This window comes from Podarcis muralis, chromosome 10, assembly GCF_964188315.1.
Source record: "Podarcis muralis chromosome 10, rPodMur119.hap1.1, whole genome shotgun sequence".
Taxonomy (NCBI): Eukaryota; Metazoa; Chordata; class Lepidosauria; order Squamata; family Lacertidae; genus Podarcis; species Podarcis muralis.
This window is the reverse complement of record NC_135664.1, coordinates 9,097,978-9,114,655: the sequence shown is the minus strand read 5'-3', so window position 1 is coordinate 9,114,655 and position 16,678 is coordinate 9,097,978. Positions and strand designations below refer to the sequence as shown.

General features: G+C 40.4%; 1 protein-coding gene across 10 annotated transcripts in view; it reads right to left on the bottom strand.

The window, feature by feature from the left end:
• Nucleotides 1-16,678, bottom strand: part of KIF21A (kinesin family member 21A) — a 100,325-nt gene that overhangs the window by 35,535 nt on the left and 48,112 nt on the right. For 6 of the 10 annotated variants that reach the window (XM_028747701.2, XM_028747707.2, XM_028747702.2 and 3 more), the window contains exons 10-18: nt 16,447-16,510; nt 14,797-15,000; nt 9,269-9,307; nt 4,327-4,414; nt 3,393-3,510; nt 2,723-2,911; nt 1,587-1,786; nt 823-930; nt 6-74 (exon numbers count right to left, since the gene is read on the bottom strand). In XM_028747701.2, coding sequence (XP_028603534.2) covers nt 6-74; nt 823-930; nt 1,587-1,786; nt 2,723-2,911; nt 3,393-3,510; nt 4,327-4,414; nt 9,269-9,307; nt 14,797-15,000; nt 16,447-16,510 — 1,079 coding nt within the window. The remainder of the gene's footprint in view (nt 1-5; nt 75-822; nt 931-1,586; nt 1,787-2,722; nt 2,912-3,392; nt 3,511-4,326; nt 4,415-9,268; nt 9,308-14,796; nt 15,001-16,446; nt 16,511-16,678) is intronic. The other 4 variants (XM_028747703.2, XM_028747705.2, XM_028747709.2 and 1 more) reach the window with 1 other exon arrangement.

Here is a 16,678-nt window from a genome sequence, read left to right as displayed (position 1 = left end):
GGCACCTCTTCTGTTTTCCGGCGCAGAACAACTTCCTGATTCCTCTTCTGAGCCTCCAGAAGTTTCAGCTGATGCTGTAAAGAAAAGCCAATAATAAGTCAAAGATCTGGATACTTTTTGTTTTTTATCAATGTCCTTTTAAATTGTTATTGATACTAATGTTTTAGATTTTATGATTTATGTGGGGGAAATTTCCATTTGGTTGTGCAACTTTTGATGGGCTTTATTTATTATGACTTTTGCTAAGTTGGTAATTATGTAAATCTTGTCATGCTGTAAGCCACCTTGAGCATTGTTTAAACTATGAAGGCAGCATACAAATAAAATGATGAAGATGATGAGATACAATTCTCTCAATACCATCATTCACTTAATTGGTACAACCAGCCAAGGAAGGGGGACATTTGCTAATTTTTCCTCTATAGGAGTAAGCATTAAATAGTAATCCCACTTCACATACAAGAACAAGAACAGCAATGGACTCAGAAGTTCATTCCACTATCTTTGAAAGGCTTATTCCCAAATAAGTATGCACAGGATTGAAATCTTTTCTCTAACGTGTCAGCAAGCCAGCCCCTTGAATTAACTGCTTACCAATACCATATGAAATATCTTGCAGAAACATATCAGCTGAAAACTTTATTCTACTTTCGTTGCTGGCTTAGTACAATGAGTAGTCAACCAAATTCAACCCAGCTATTCATTGCTAAAGCAGTAAGAAAATAGCTCATGTCAACACCTGAATACCTTTACAGAGCTTTCGGGAGCTTTTGAAATTCATACAACATAAAAAAAAGTGCAGTAGATACATTGATTAATCACCTCTCGTTTTCGCTGCTCCTTTTTCAGCTGAGCAATCTCTCTATTTCTTCTAGATTCATTCATCCTGGCTTTCTCTTGCTCTTCTTTCATTTGCTTCATCAGACGAACCTGTATAAAATTATTCAAATTTTTGAATTTTTAATTATTCAAATAAAATTATGCAGCTTTGCTTTTTACACGCTCAAATCATGTGGGAGAAAGCTGCTTTTATTTTTTCTATTTTTGCTATAAGGCTGATGCCCTTTTACTTACCATACTTAATAATCCTTCACTGTAATCATTCTCTTGGAGAATATTGTTGCAATGTGATTTGCTACCTTAACGCTAACAAGCAGTTAGGTAACAGGAGCGTCTTTTGAGACATTTTCAAATTCCACAGTTAGCAGGAGTGAATTCCGGCAACTGTTTGCAAAGTGGGAGGCAGAGTTGTCTGCAGTCTCTGCCCTCGTAGTGAGAGTGTCATGCAATTGCACCCAGCCAGAAACACAAGGAAGCAAGGCAGCTTTGAGAAGAAACTCTCCTCGCCATTTGGGTGAACGCTTACAAAATAAATAGCTTCTCCAAGAAACTGTATACCGCTGTAAGTTACTACTTGGTAAGCGGTCATCCTAACTAGATGACCAAAATGGATAATAATTTCAGTCTTGAACTGATCAGCTATAACACTCCTTTTTAAGCAGGAAAATGCCAGGGGATATAGTTCATTGTTCAGGTAGACACATGCAGCATTGGAACCTGTGCTTTAAATAAATAAAAAAGTGTACCTTTGTTTTCTTCATCTCTGCCACATCCTGCTGCAATTTTTTCAGTTGTTTTTCATACTGAGATTGATTTTTAAGTAATCGTGCATGTTCTTTCTGAGCAGCCTGAAGCCTCTGCACCTCTTTATTCATGGATTGGAGCTTCTTTTCATACTCCGATTTAACCTTCTTTGCCTTTTCTTCTGAGCAAGATTCCACCGAACCTAAAGAAACGGCAATGGATTTCTCAGTTTATAGATCATGAACCAATACGTTCAGTGCCTAACTTGCAATGCCAAGATTTCATTTGCACATCATTTTTTTTATTTTGCCAAGGCTTTAGTGTGAACGAAAAAGGGATATGCAAAAAGATAATTTCCAATATCACATCGATTCCATCCTTCCTCTAAGTTTAGAGTTTTCCAAACTGTGTGTCGTGACACATTAGTGTGCCGGCTGCAGTGTGTAGGTGGGTCGCGTGAAAGCTCCCCATGCTCCTACCAGAGCATGTCTAAAAATTGTGTCACCAACATGGAAAGTTGGGAAAGCTCTGCCCTAAGTGATGCTCAGTGCTAGAGGGACGTTAACCCATGTTAGGCTGACAACAAGCCTATGAGGTAGCTTAGATTGAGAGAAGGCAAGTGACAGATTCAGTGGGAGTTTGAACCAAAGTCTCCTAGTGAGTCATTACACTGGCTATCTTATTTTATTAAAATTTGTATCCCACTACAATTTGAAGGTCGGCGGTTCGAATCCCCGCGACAGGGTGAGCTCCTGTTGCTCAGTCCCAGCTCCTGCAAACCTAGCAGTTCGAAAGCACATCAAAGTGCAAGTAGATAAATAGGTACCGCTCTGGCGGGAAGGTAAACGGCGTTTTTGTGCACTGCTCTGGTTCGCCAGAAGCGGCTCAGTCATGCTGGCCAGATGACCCGGAAAAACTGTCTGCAGACAAACGCCAGCTCCCTCGGCCAGTAAAGCGAGATGAGCACTGCAAGCCCAGAGTTGTCTACAACTGGACATAACTTTCAGGGGTCCTTTCCCTTTACTTTACATTTTGAGATGATATGGAAGTCATGTCATAAGTATGACTGACACTGGCATGTCCTCACTAAGTTCTCAATGTGGCCTATACAACAGCTCCACAATGGCATTCTTCTTACCCAGGTTTTGAAGCACCTGATCTCTTTCAAGTTGGGTATCTCGAATCTTATGCTGTAGCATCATTAGCTTCTCTTCATATTGCCTTTTTAAGGTCTGAAGTCTTCGTTGGCTGTTTTCCAGTTCATCTATCAGCTTCTGTTTTATGGCAATTTCACATGTGATGTTTGCTAGGTCTGCCTGAAAGCTTGCTGTAGTTAAAAAAACACAAATAAATACAAGCAACACTGTGGCCAATCAGCCTATACAGCTGCAAAAGTTATGTAAACTAGGAAAGAACCTGATAAAAGGATGCTAATTTAAGCAAACATTGTACACACTGGTTTTTGCAACAATGGTACACTCCAAATACAGTAGCTTAGTGTAAGTACTAGAACTCTGAAGCAAAAATCCCAGGTCTGGCAGATGTCAAAATGTCTCCATTATATACTTAGACTAGACCTTCAAAAATCCTTACATCACGACATATTTCCTGGAAATGATCATTCAAATTACTAGCCTTTAACATGAAGTTCCCCATCCCTAATTTAACTCAGGACATAGCTGCTAACTGCAGCCTGCCCACTGCTTCCCCTAACCCAAAGATGCCCATTTAGGTCTTTGGAAAATTTGACACGAGTTCTCTGCATAAACAGCTGCAAAAATCTGTAACATTATTGGAGTTGGTGTCACCTTTCTCATCAGAATCAGAATCGGAATCATCCGAGCTTCCCACAACTTCCATGTCATCTTCATCTTCCTCGTCATCTTCCTCGTCATCTTCGCGGTCACTAAGCTCCTGACCTTCTTCCTAAAGTAAGAAAAGGAGAAAGAGGATAAAAATGGAATTGCTCCACAAATTCCTTATTTTAAGTACAGAGCACAATTTTAACTTTAATCAGTTCATAACTAAATATTCTGCTGAAATACAGAACTATTATAAGACTAACTGTGACAGAATTAGTTGCATGTGCTTTGCTTTAATTACTATTTACTTATGAAGTTTACTTATGTCCTCTCTCTGTTGTTTCAAGTTTTGCCTTTCTGAATCATAAAAAGGCAGGGAGGCAGTGCAAGAGTTTTATTAATATATATATATTATAAATCAAGATAATATATATATATTATCTTGATTTACAGAAGTATGTGTAATGTCTCTCTCTTGTATTTTTTCCATGTAACATTTTTTCAAATCAGTTTCATTTGTTGTTACTTCGGAACAATCTTTGCAGAGTTTTATTAATATTGACGGAATATATTAACTGGAAATAGCTTGCAGATACTTAATGGGCTTAGGATTTTATTTATGTTAAGTGATGAAGTAATATGTTTAATTCTATAAGGTGAAGATTTAAGGATGTTAATGTTTAAGTTAAATCTAATAAAAATTGGGATTTGGAAAACCGTTAAAAGGACATGCATTGAAATTCAACTAAGGGGAAGCGAGGAAGTCACTTAACAAAGTTAATAACTGTAATTTTCAATAAGGCTATGGTCTATGTTTGGTTTGTTTGTTTGTCTTGTGTGTTTGTTTGATTTTTATAATATTGTGAAAACCAATAAAACTTTTTTGAAAAGGCAAAAAAAAAAAAATATTGACAGAATATATCAAGATCACAATACTTACTGCTTCCAGTTCATTATTCTCTCTTTCAGAAGCGCCCTTTTCGTCCCTCTTCTCCTGCTCATTGTCTGTGCTCTCCTCTTTAACAGTACTATGACAAGAAATACAAAAGGGGTCATAAAATACAAGAAGGGGTTATCTCCCCTCTCCTCAAACCATCAACCTGGCTAAAGCACCAGCCACAACCTGGTACTTCACTGAAAGGAGAATATGAAAAGGAGGGGGCATCACAGTATTCAACATTTTAGCTTCATGGCTTCTTGCAAGATCAAATGGTTTGAAATGGCAAGGAGAACCATAAAGATCCCAACAACTGCTTCCCCCATCGTGCATAAAGTTGCATTCTGGAGATTCAGAAGTGGAGCTAAAAGTTAATGGATGGTAAAGTTCAAATGGGGAAAGGGAAAGCATTGCAGACAGACAACCGGAAAGGCACTGGAGAACCGCAGAGTGCCTAAAACCAGCCTTTGCCAACCTTGTGCCCGCCTGATGTTTTGGACTACAACTCCCATCAGCCCCAGCCAGTTGTAGTCCGAAATATCTGGAGCCACCAGGTTGGCAAAGGCTGGTCTACAGCATGCCAGAGCAGCTTAGAGTTAAGCTGGGTGTAATATATAAGCTGGAACCACAGAAGCCAGAAAAATATCCCTAAAATCACAGGCCTATACATAAAATAATTATGTACTACCCACGGAGATAATTTAAGGAGCAGAAGGAACATCAAAACAGCATGCCAAGAAATGCAGGTTTAGCAAGTGTGTGTGTGTGTGTGTGTGTGTGTGTGTGTGTGTGTGTTTGTAACAAATGCAAGAAAATCCTAGCTACATTTACCCAGAAATAAGTCCCACTGAGTTCAACAGGGCTCAGTCCCTTGCAAGTGTGTTTCGGATTGCAACCTTAATGTTATGTACTGAAGTTCTCACCCTGGGCCAGCAGGGGGATACTGTAGATAGTTATGCAAATAAGGGATCGAAAGTGACGTTCAGTGATTGGATAGTTTTAGAAAATTGTTACAGTTACGTTGTACTGGAGCTCTATATAAGCAGGCTGACTGAACCCTTCAGTTCAGTTTTGTTCTGGCCTGCGAATAAACAAGAGCTGTTTGAAGAATCGCTGTATTGTCTGATATGTTCACCCACAACTTAACACTTAATCATGGAGGAATGGGCCCCAGGCAATTTATGGATTCTTCAGAATTAGCTGTCCCACACATATGGATCTTAGATATGCTGCTTGTGTGATGGCTCCCCCAAACCTTTCTTGGCCACTTTAAAAGGTGGGCAGAGCCAATCACCCAACATCAGTCCTATGCTGGGTGACAAACTCCCCTGCAGTGGGGCAAACTATGGGCTACCAAAGAAAACACAAGTGGCCCACAGCTTCTCCACTCCTGTACTCTCTGGATAGAAATATCCTGATTACAGTTATCCACACTACAATAATCTCTAACTTGCAACATATAATATGCAGTGTGCCTTTGACTTCCAGCTGGTACAAAGTAGAGAGTTAACACTGACTGGTGAATGCAAGCATATTATACCACGCATTTGTCACAAGCTATGGCTTATAGTCTGTTTACAGGTCCAATTCAGAGTGCCGGTGCTAGCCTGGGCCTAGGTCACATGAAGGATTGCCTCTTCACACATATGAGGACCCTAAGATTATCTTAAGAGGTCCTTCTATGAGTACCCCATAAAACGAGAGGCACCTATTGAAAAAGTTCCTCTGCTACAAACCTTGCAGTAAAAACCTTTCCTAGTCTGCATCTGTGCCATCTTTTAAGTTTTTTATTGTTTGTTTGTTTGTTTGTTTGTCTCCCGAAGCTCCTTTGAGAAGAAGGAAGGATATGATATAAATTTAATTTAAAACAATAATGATAAAAGTAATAAGGAGAAGCCTGTTATCTTCCCAGGCTTTTTAATCTTAAAACATTTTTTTTTTACATTTTTTTTAAAAGATCTGTTATATTAATCATATTCTCCACTACTGGTCTTAGTATGGGTTTGTTCTGTTGTTCTTTGTATTCTGTTTTATATTTTATTTTCATGTTCTGTGGTATTAATTTATTTTGGCTTCTAAACCATCTTGAGAACTGTGGCCATTGAGTAGTATTTAAGTACTGAAAACAATGAAGAAGGAGGAGGAGGAGGAGGAGGAGGAGGAGGAGGAGGAGGAGGAGGAGGAGGAGGAGAAGGAGATTCATCCACACATATATAATGTTATTTTTTATCTATCTTGAGCCTCCAGGAGTGGACGAAAAGAAATGTAAATAAATAACATCTAACACATTACAATTTTTTGTCAAGACTTATCTAATGCGATAGGGTAGTAAAGAGGAAATAATTGTAAAGCACAGCTAAAAATGTGATCAGCAAACAACAGAGGTCATAAAACGAAGGGCAAAGAAGATGCAAATAAGCCAGTGGTGCTGTTATAGGACGAGAAACACATCTACAACATTGAGCAAGCTCATGTATTCAATGGAGAAAAACAAACAGATAGAACAAGGTCACCAGCCAATCAAATTCTAAACCTAAGCACTGAGCCTTTCTTGGTCTCAGCTGAAAGCCACCCTTTCTTAATACCTTCTTTCCCAATATTTCTAGTGGCACAAGAGGAAGAGGGGCAAGTATCTTTTTAAAAAGTGACACTAGCTGCATGGAGATCCCGTATGAAGTTTTTTCCAGGCAGTTTCCATGGAGCCCATCTGTGCTAAAAGGCAAGTGAGATGCTTTGCTGCCACAGCTGTTATCCTTTAGATTCCCAGACCTAAACAGATGAATAGGTGGCTTATAGCCTTTTCTCCTCCTATTCACATGCTTCCAATGTTCTCCCCTCTACGGTGGATTAATAATCTACATAGTCATCTTGGTCTGCCCGCTTCTTGGTATGTTAAGATCATCCTTGCAATTCTTGAATCAATGCTCTTGTAAAACGTGAGTTCACAACTGACTCACGCTCTATACTCAAGATCATTAATACTTTACAAGAAATCCCATGCCTAATGCATCCTGGGAAAAGATTGGCTTTCCAGGAAGCCCCAATCCCATCATGACTCCCTTCGCCCCTGAAGCTAGATTGCAAAACTGACTGCAAATCTAGTTATTCCCAAAGTACACACTGTGGCTAACCTAATCCTAAATCCACAATCCTGAATTCAATAGGACTTACTTCTCAGTAGGCATAGGTAAAGGTAAAGGGACCCCTGACCATTAGGTCCAGTCGCGGACGACTCTGGGGTTGCGGCGCTCATCTCGCTTTAATGGCTGAGGGAGCCGGCGTTTGTCTGCAGACAGCTTCCGGGTCATGTGGCCAGCATGACTAAACTGCTTCTGGCGAACCAGCGCAGCGCACGGAAATGCCGTTTACCTTCCCACCAGAGTGGTACCTATTTATCTACTTGCACTTTGAGGTGCTTTCGAACTGCTAGGTTGGCAGGAGCAGGGACCAAGAAACGGGAGCTCACCCGGCCGCGCGGATTTGAACTGCCGACCTTCTGATCAGCAAGCCCTATGCTCTGTGGTTTAGACCACAGCGCCACCCGCACCCCATAAGTTAGTTTTGCACAATTGATGTGCTTGTCTGATTTCATCCTGGTTTGACAAACAGTTACTCCACCAATGACATCACCCTACTCATCCTTAAGATATTATTCCCCCAAGGCTTCTCAATTTTTTTTTTTACATTTTGGACTGAAGGTCCTGGGATGTCTAGCAATCATCCTACCCTCTTACCCTATTCTTCATCTATTTCAAATTGCAAAATAGGGAAAAGAATCTCTGAAGGCCACTGTTGGCAGGGGACAGATAAGATCAGGACAAAGGCTCATCAAATCCAGAATCATGTCCACACAGCGACCAACCAGGACTTGAGTGGAACAGCTCTCTCCCCATCTGGTATTCGGCGAAGGGCACAAATATAACACAGCCATCGCGGTCAGTAGCGACTGACAGCTAGCAAAGCACAGGCCTATGGAACACAGATTATAATTTTAGCAGAGCAGATTTTAAGGTTAGATTACCATTAACCTTTGCTTATGAACTTTTAAAAAACAAAAAACCAGCAGCATTTAGGTATAAGAAAGAAGGTTTGGGTCTAGGTTTAGGAAAGAAATGAAGTATTTCGGAAGATGTGCATTTTCTGCATTGAAGGGAGTTAGGCTACAAATCGGGGTCCTTTTCAACTCTACAATTCTGATTTTACATAGGTATAAGAGGCAAAGTGCTATCCTTGGGAATCCTCTCTCTTTGTTGGTAGTTTTATTAATTTTTAAAAATAAAAAGTTATAGCCTATTATCTTAATTGCGTTCATATTTCTTTTGCATCTTGATAAGTATTTATAATTATCAGTGGGATTATTAGTGCCACTCTGGACCTAAGCCAATCAGTGTCCTTCCCTTACATGCTGCAGGAAGCCTTGCCTTAAAGTAGATATGTAAAGAAAGTTTGGCACAACCCAATTCACTGAATCTGAGCCAGATTGAAAATTGTTTGCTGTTAATGAAGTTAAAATAGTTATACTCTAGAGTTACTGCATATGCTGTGGTTTACTGATCCACTTTTCAATTGAATCAGGCCGCTGTTAGGAAAATCGGTTGAATATAGAAACAATTGCATTTGTCTCCAGATTACGCATTGATCTCAACAATAGGTATTTTGAAATGGGTTCTAGTTTACACCCAGCCCCTTTAAACTGCTCTGGTTAACTTTAAACCGAGGTATATGCGTCAGTGTTTTATGTGCTAGCAGTGTGCGTGTGTGTGTGTGTGTGTGTGTGTGTAACACACACTCTATAACAGGGAGGGGAATTAGTCTTGCAATAAAAAATAAAAACCACAATCATGTGATTAAATTCTAGGGTTAGATCTATGTGGCATAGTTTGTGGTTTGTTTGCTTGCTTAAAAAAAATGACAGTTTAATTAAAAACCTGTGAAACATTCCAACCTTCTTTCTTCTTGACTGCTTTCCTCAAGTTTCTGCAGCCTTCAAAAGCAGGAGGGTGCAGTATTGGAAGGGCCAAGCCAATGAAGGACAAACCAGACAGTGGAAAGCGAGAGCGACAAGAAGATTAAGAAAAGATGACACATGAGCTTGTGGATTTCAAATGATTTTCTTTTTTTTTTTCTTTGAAAAGGAAAAATACACTGTCAAAAGATCACAAGTTGTAAAAACGCAATACATTCGTCACAAATGGGACCCTGCAACAAGATGTTGCAGCGCAGAGGCCTCCCTCTTCAGGACTCCGTACGCTACATTCCATGCACCTTGTCTGTCCCCCACTGTTTTCAGTCCCTCCGGAAACATTCATTCAGCATTCTGTGGCCTAAACCTATTTTGTACTCCTGAAAACAATCGGGTTTTCCCAAGCCTGCTGCTAACTTTCTCTTGTCTGTTGGTGAAGGCAGAACTTAACAGCTTGGATATTGGATATAGAGGGAACGACAGCTGGAAAATTCATAGAAAACAGAACAGATCCTGCATACAGGGAAGGTTTCCTGTGCAGGTCCCACTGAAATGAACATAAGCTGCACAGGAATCCGGCTTCCTAGGGGTGATGCATCTATCCATGCATTTTCAATAGGAGGAAGCCATTTACTGCCATCATTTACTGCCAAACAAGCTGGCTTGTTTGCTCCTATCACAACTGCCTCCTGAAAGCACACCATCAGCTTTAGTAGCGAAACTACGTCCTTTAGCTGCGAGTTTTTTTCAAAGTTCTTTGGAAGAACAGCAGACTAAATGACATATATATATATATATATATATATATATATATATATATATATATGCTTTCGTAGATTTTCACGGGTACAGGAATGCAGGTTTTGGTGTCCTCGGGTGTCTTCCCGTGTAAAAGTTGGGGTGTCTAGGCGACGTTTCGACGAGGTCTCACTCGTCATCTTCAGGCTGGTGCTTTCGGCTTCTTGTTACTGGAACAGAGCTCTGTTCCAGTAACAAGAAGCCGAAAGCACCAGCCTGAAGATGACGAGTGAGACCTCGTCGAAACGTCGCCTAGACACCCCAACTTTTACACGGGAAGACACCCGAGGACACCAAAACCTGCATATATATATATATATATATATATATATATATATATATATATATATATATAGCTATTTTGTTTGGTTACAGATAGGTAGCCGTGTTGGTCTGCCATAGTCGAAACAAAAAAATTCCTTCCAGTAGCACCTTAAAGACCAACTAAGTTAGTTCTTGGTATGAGCTTTCGTGTGCATGCACACTTGGTATCTGAAGAAGTGTGCATGCACACGAAAGCTCATACCAAGAACTAACTTAGTTGGTCTTTAAGGTGCTACTGGAAGGAATTTTTTTATTTTGTTTGGTGTTTTTGTTTGGGTTGTTGTTGTTTTTTAAAAAAGGACAATTTTATCATATTGGGCGGGCGGTTATAACGGTTTGCAAACTGGACATTTCCTTCTGCAGGAAAATTTAGTTAATGGACAGGTTACACATGTTTTCAGTTTCAGGAAGTGCTGTCTTTAAACCACATTGTGAGAATGGATGACTACCATATTATGAGAATTGAGCTCTAAGATTTTGAAACACACACACTTTAAAAACTTACTCCACCATGCATTCTGAAAACCCCCAACTCTTTACATCGTTATAATGCTGAGATAATTTTTTTTAGAATTCATTATATGACCATTAGTGCTTGTTAGAAAAATGAAAAACACATCCCAGAAGAAATGAAAAGGAGAAATTCTTCTGTATTAGATGTAAGCACCTTAGCAGCGGAGACCTATGTGCATGATTAAGTTTGAGACTGCTGAAATCTTAATATGGTACTGAAATTATAGGCCAATTTGAAATGGAGAATATAATGGAATATGCAGTAGCTAATGATAACAATGCGGAATTTTTTAATACCTTAGCTGAGAAAGATATAGGTATTTTGGAAGAATCTTCCAAAACTCATTAAGCTCTAAGCATTTACCGTATCATTTTAACTTGCAGTGTAAAATACCTCTTATTTCTGGCTAAATATTTTTAAAAGCAGGTTGCTAAAACTGTTTCCGAGCACAATTCAAAGTGTTGGTGCTGACCTTTAAAGCCCTAAACAGCCTCAGTCCAGTATACCTGAAGAAGCCTCTCCACTCCCATCGTTCTGCTGAGATCCAGCTCTGAGGGCCTTCTGGCGGTTCCCTCACTGCGAGAAGCGAAGTTACAGGGAACCAGGCAGAGGGCCTTCTCGGGAGTGGCGCCCGCCCTGTGGAACACCCTCCCACCAGATGTCAAAGGAAAAAACAACTACCAGACTTTTAGGAGACATCTGAAGGTAGCCCTGTTTAGGGAAGCTTTTAATATCTGAAGGACTACTGTATTTTAATATTTTGTTGGAAGCCACCCAGAGTGGCTGGGGAAACCCAGCGAGATGGGCGGGGTATAAATACTAAATTATTATTTTATTTTGATTATTTCCATTGCTCTCTAGACCAGTGTTTCCCAACCTTGGGCCTCCAGCTGTTTTTGGACTACAACTCCCATCATCCCTGACTAGCAAGACCAGTGGCAAGGGATGATGGGAATTGTAGTCCAAAAAGAAACTACAACAAACGACCTTAGGAAAAAGAAGAGTACAAATACTGCAGAAATGCACGTCCAGATGACAGTAAGCCTAGGCAACCTTTTCAATCTCTGCCAACGTTGACAACTCACCTATCAATCACATGACTGACAGCTGGGTGTTGGGAACTGCAGAACAAGCGGCGTTGCCAGTTCTGCGCTCATCACTTTTAAGAAGTGCCAAGTGTATGACTAGCAAAGCACTTCCTTCTCCCCACTTCCTGCCCATCAGATGATGGAGAAAGAACCCTGCATTCTGTAGACTACTTCTGTAGACCACAATTGGGACGCAGCCAAACTGAGCAGGTTTTCACCCCCACTTACTGCTTTGGCTGTGAGCACCTGTTCCCTGCTGACTGACAGGTGGCTATGTTTTGAGGGAAATGACTCTCTGGCAGTCCAAGATTGGCCTGAAGGCCGGAGGTTCCCCGCTCCAAACCATTAGGGAAGTAAATTGGTTTTCCTCTGCATTGCAAACCTTTCCTTGCATGCCACCCCAGCCTTGACCACAGTGCTTTTGTGGTTTGTCTGTCCACCTCTTTTTCTCTGACCATTGGATTTTTTGAAAGCAGCCTCATTAAAGTCCAGAGCGCACGTCCGACTACACTCCATTTTCCCTTGCTTCTGTATAACGAAACTCAAAAAAACCATGATCACTTGCACCCAAGGTTCCCTGTACTTTCACTTTGCCAATCAGTTCCTCCCTGTTGGTGAGGACCAGATCCAAGACAGATAACCCCCTTGCTGCTTCTTCCACCTTCTGGGAAATGAAATTGTGAGCGAGGCAACTGAGAAATTTGTTGGACCTTACAGAGTTCCAACAGGTATCAGCACCACAACATGTTTTAGGAACATAGTGTTTGTGGTGAACAAGAGGCCTTTTCAGATCATGCAAATCTTATTACTGGGGGAAAAACCTGATAAGCTTCCAAGGACATCTATGTTTCTCCAAGGGGAAGCCTGAAACTGCAGCCATACATCAAAGTTCAGCGATAAGGTGACAGGCACAATGATTTTGCTCTGTATCTCAGAGACGCGGTCACAATACTAAAATACAAAACTGGGCTACAAGTAAATTGTGCTTTTCTGACACAACTTCCTAGTTCAGTTATCCTTATACACTTATGCAGAGTTGTCACGTCCTGTGAACTTGACCTGAGAATTAGGATTTAACTGAAAACTAACCAAGTCTATCTTTTCTTTCCTCAGTTACCATTATAAGGGGCAGGGGGAAATTAAAGACACTGAGGAGTTTCAATCAAAGGTTGATAATGATTATGAATTAAACGAAAAGCAGGTTTAAATGGCTTATCTTCAGTCATGTAAAACTAAGTCAAATGAAGTTCTGGAGTTTAGATCTGTTTCCTGGCTATAGAAGAAAATGGCCAAGACACATAGAGAGACTAATGACCCAGTTTAGGATACCTCCTAGAGATAATCACCATATTTGAGGGAAGACCTCTCAATAAGGTCTTCATCTTAGGCTGCTACTTCCACAGCAACCAGCTGTTATATTTTATATTTAGCCAACAAAAAAACCAGCCAGTTAGCAAGCAGAATACACTCATCAAACAGAAAATGAATGTGTTTGCTCTGACTGATGTATTTGTTTCACTGTAAGATTGTTGCACATAGATAAAACACAATGTGTCATTAAATAGGAAATGAAGGACAACTGTCTACCTGTAGGGGAACTGCTTATAGTTACTTGTTACTTGTTCTACTTATTAACACAGCCTAAAATAATCTAGTGGTTGATGGAAGATTTGGGAGGATTAGAAGTTAAGTGGGAAATCAAAGGGAGTATGGAAATGCAGTGATGTTGCAAGTCAGGCATATGAAGAAAGAAAAACAAGCCATTTTAACAATAACCAATGTAAATCTCAATGGCTGCTATATGTGTCTTTCAAATTAAGCAACTACACTATACCTAGTAGAACTTTTATTTTTAACTGGAGCTTCCAAAACATTCTTAGCTCAGTATTCTCTTCCAAGTAAGAATATGTACATAATCCACTGAGCTAGTTCACATGCAACACTAAACCATGATTTGGAACTACATGCGCAAAAGAGAATGAGCCTGACAAAAGCTTCAGGTTTGCACATTCCCTTCTCAGCTGGCAGAAAAACTTCGTTGCACTTAGTTTCACTTCAAAGAATCCTAGCTTATTGTAATGTATGAACAAAAGGTTGTAGTTTAAAATGAACTCTGCTTAGTTTAACAAGCCAGTTTCACAACCCATGGTCTGATGTTATCTTGTTTAGACGTTAACCAGGGTTTGCTTCAAACCATCATGGGTTTGTACATAACACGCCAGAGAGCCAGTGTGGTGTAGTGGTTAAGAGCGGTAGTCTCGTAATCTGGGGAACCGGGTTCGCTTCCCTGCTCCTCCGCATGCAGCTGCTGGGTGACCTTGGGCTAGTCACACTTCTTTGAAGTCTCTCAGCCCCACTCACCTCACAGAGTGTTTGTTGTAGGGGAGGAAGGGAAAGGAGAATGTTAGCCGCTTTGAGACTCCTTAAAGGGAGTGAAAGGCGGGATATCAAATCCAAACTCTTCTTCCTCTTCTTCTTCTTTGAAGTGAAACTAAACACTAGAAAAGTCATTCTCCCAGCTGCATGGGAGAAGAAGGGGAGATGGGAGCAAACAAGCCCAACGCTATGCTCAGACTCATTTTAGCTAGCGTATGTAGTGTTAACCATGGTTCAACATTACATGCAAACCAGGCCATAGCTGCAGACTGTAGAGATGAAGACTTGGCTAAGTGTGTGCAGGATTTATGTGGCAGTTATTGCAAAGGAGGACTTTTCTTCATCTCACAATTAACTGTTCCCTGGTTAAAACAGACAGCATTCTTTGCAAACGTAGTTTTAAATGGTACCTCTTCTTCTTCTTCTTTTCTTTTTTCTTCAGTTTTTCCAAGTCTTTTTTCGCTAAGTCAATAATCTCGATTGTCTCTTTATCGGAGGGAAGCATCGAAGCAGAAAACGCAGAGGGGCCACCAAAGTACGTGGACCTCGTTGAGGCTCTCGACAAGTTGCGCCGAAGGTTTTCATTCACTGCCTCACTTTCCAGTAGTTTTGCCCTGGGCACAGAACATAAACGAAAGCGGAAACGGAAAATGTCAGTATACGTTTTTGTTAAATATTTTTCTAAAAGAATAGTCAAGGTTCTAGCAAACTGCTTCACACAAACATTTTTTAAAAATAAAATAAAAATACAGTGGTACCTCAGGTTAAGTACTTAATTCGTTCCGGAGGTCCGTTCTTAACCTGAAACTGTTCTTAACCTGAGGTACCACTTTAGTTAATGGGGCCTCCCGCTGCAGCCGTGCTGCCAAAGCACAATTTCTGTTCTCATCCTGAAGCAAAGTTCTTAACCCGAGGTACTATTTCCGGGTTAGCGGAGTCTGTAACCTGAAGCGTATGTAACCTGAAGCATATGTAACCTGAGGTACCACTCTATTAAAATGGGTTCCTGGGGTGCCACATGTAAGCAATATTGTATTAACACCAGATGTTTTCACATGTGATGTTTAAGCACCTTGTACCAATGTACTTTCTTGCCAATGTATTACAGCCGCAGCAACACAACTTAAAGACTAATAAGCTTATTTTATAGAATCATAGAATTGTAGAGTTGGAAGGAACCACAAATATTATCTAATCTAATCCCTTGCAATGCAGAAATCTTTTGCCCAACGTGGGGATCCAACCCACAACCCTGAGATTAAGAGTCTCGTGCTCTACCAACAGCTTTCATTAGATTCACAGTGGGCAATAAGGGAATACATTTACGGGTGCATGTGATCTGGTTCAGATATAATGCTCAAATATGGTTCTCAGTCTTAGCTGAAGGCTACTGAAACAAGCCGATGTCATAAATCTTGATTTGAAATTTTCTCAGTCCAGTAAACCAATAGTCAACTAACCACAGTTTGTCTAGGTTTGAACTCAGCGCTAACTGTGGTTAGCTAAAAATGGAATCAAAAGCTTCTATCCTTCTCCTTGAGGCCATACTAAATGAGGAAAGGGGACGTATGAGCACATGAGCAGCTACAGTCACAGATTGCTAAATCATGGTCTAACATTTCCAAGCAAGGTCATACACTCACTAGCGATAAGAATAAGGCAAAAAAAAGGGGGGGGTCCTTTGGTGTGTCCCACTCTGATACCAAATACAGATTAACCGAAGATCCGGTGGAAAATGCTCACAGAGCTATGTGAATGCAATTTAATGCAGCTCAAATACAGGAACTGATAATGTTCTGTTCTAATTATACTTTCTAGAAAGTCAGCTATTTAATTATTGGACAACTGCTGTTCAGGGTCATTAGAAATAACCTTGGGATGAAGAACAATGCTTTTTAGAGCCATGGTGTGTGCTGAACCACTAACAAGAGTCCTACCAGGTTACACATATAGACAATACATTTTAAGCACATAGACTGATAGAGCTACGCATAGATTATACATTCTAGGGGGGAAACACAAGCAAGACAAAATCACAAAAGATGTCAAATGAATAATACCTGAGATCCTCAATTTCCTTGATGTAGTTATGAATCATGTTGCTGATTTCTTCATTACCTTCTCCTTTAAAAAGACAACAACCAATATTAGAGTGTGTTTATTAGAATGGCAGACAGACACAAAATGTTGTTATCAGGATTGCATGGGGACCAGCATTTAATATTCAGGAGGGGAAATTAAATGTCCACAGGCAGTTTGGCAAGGGAGGACTGGCCCACCCATGAGGCAAAG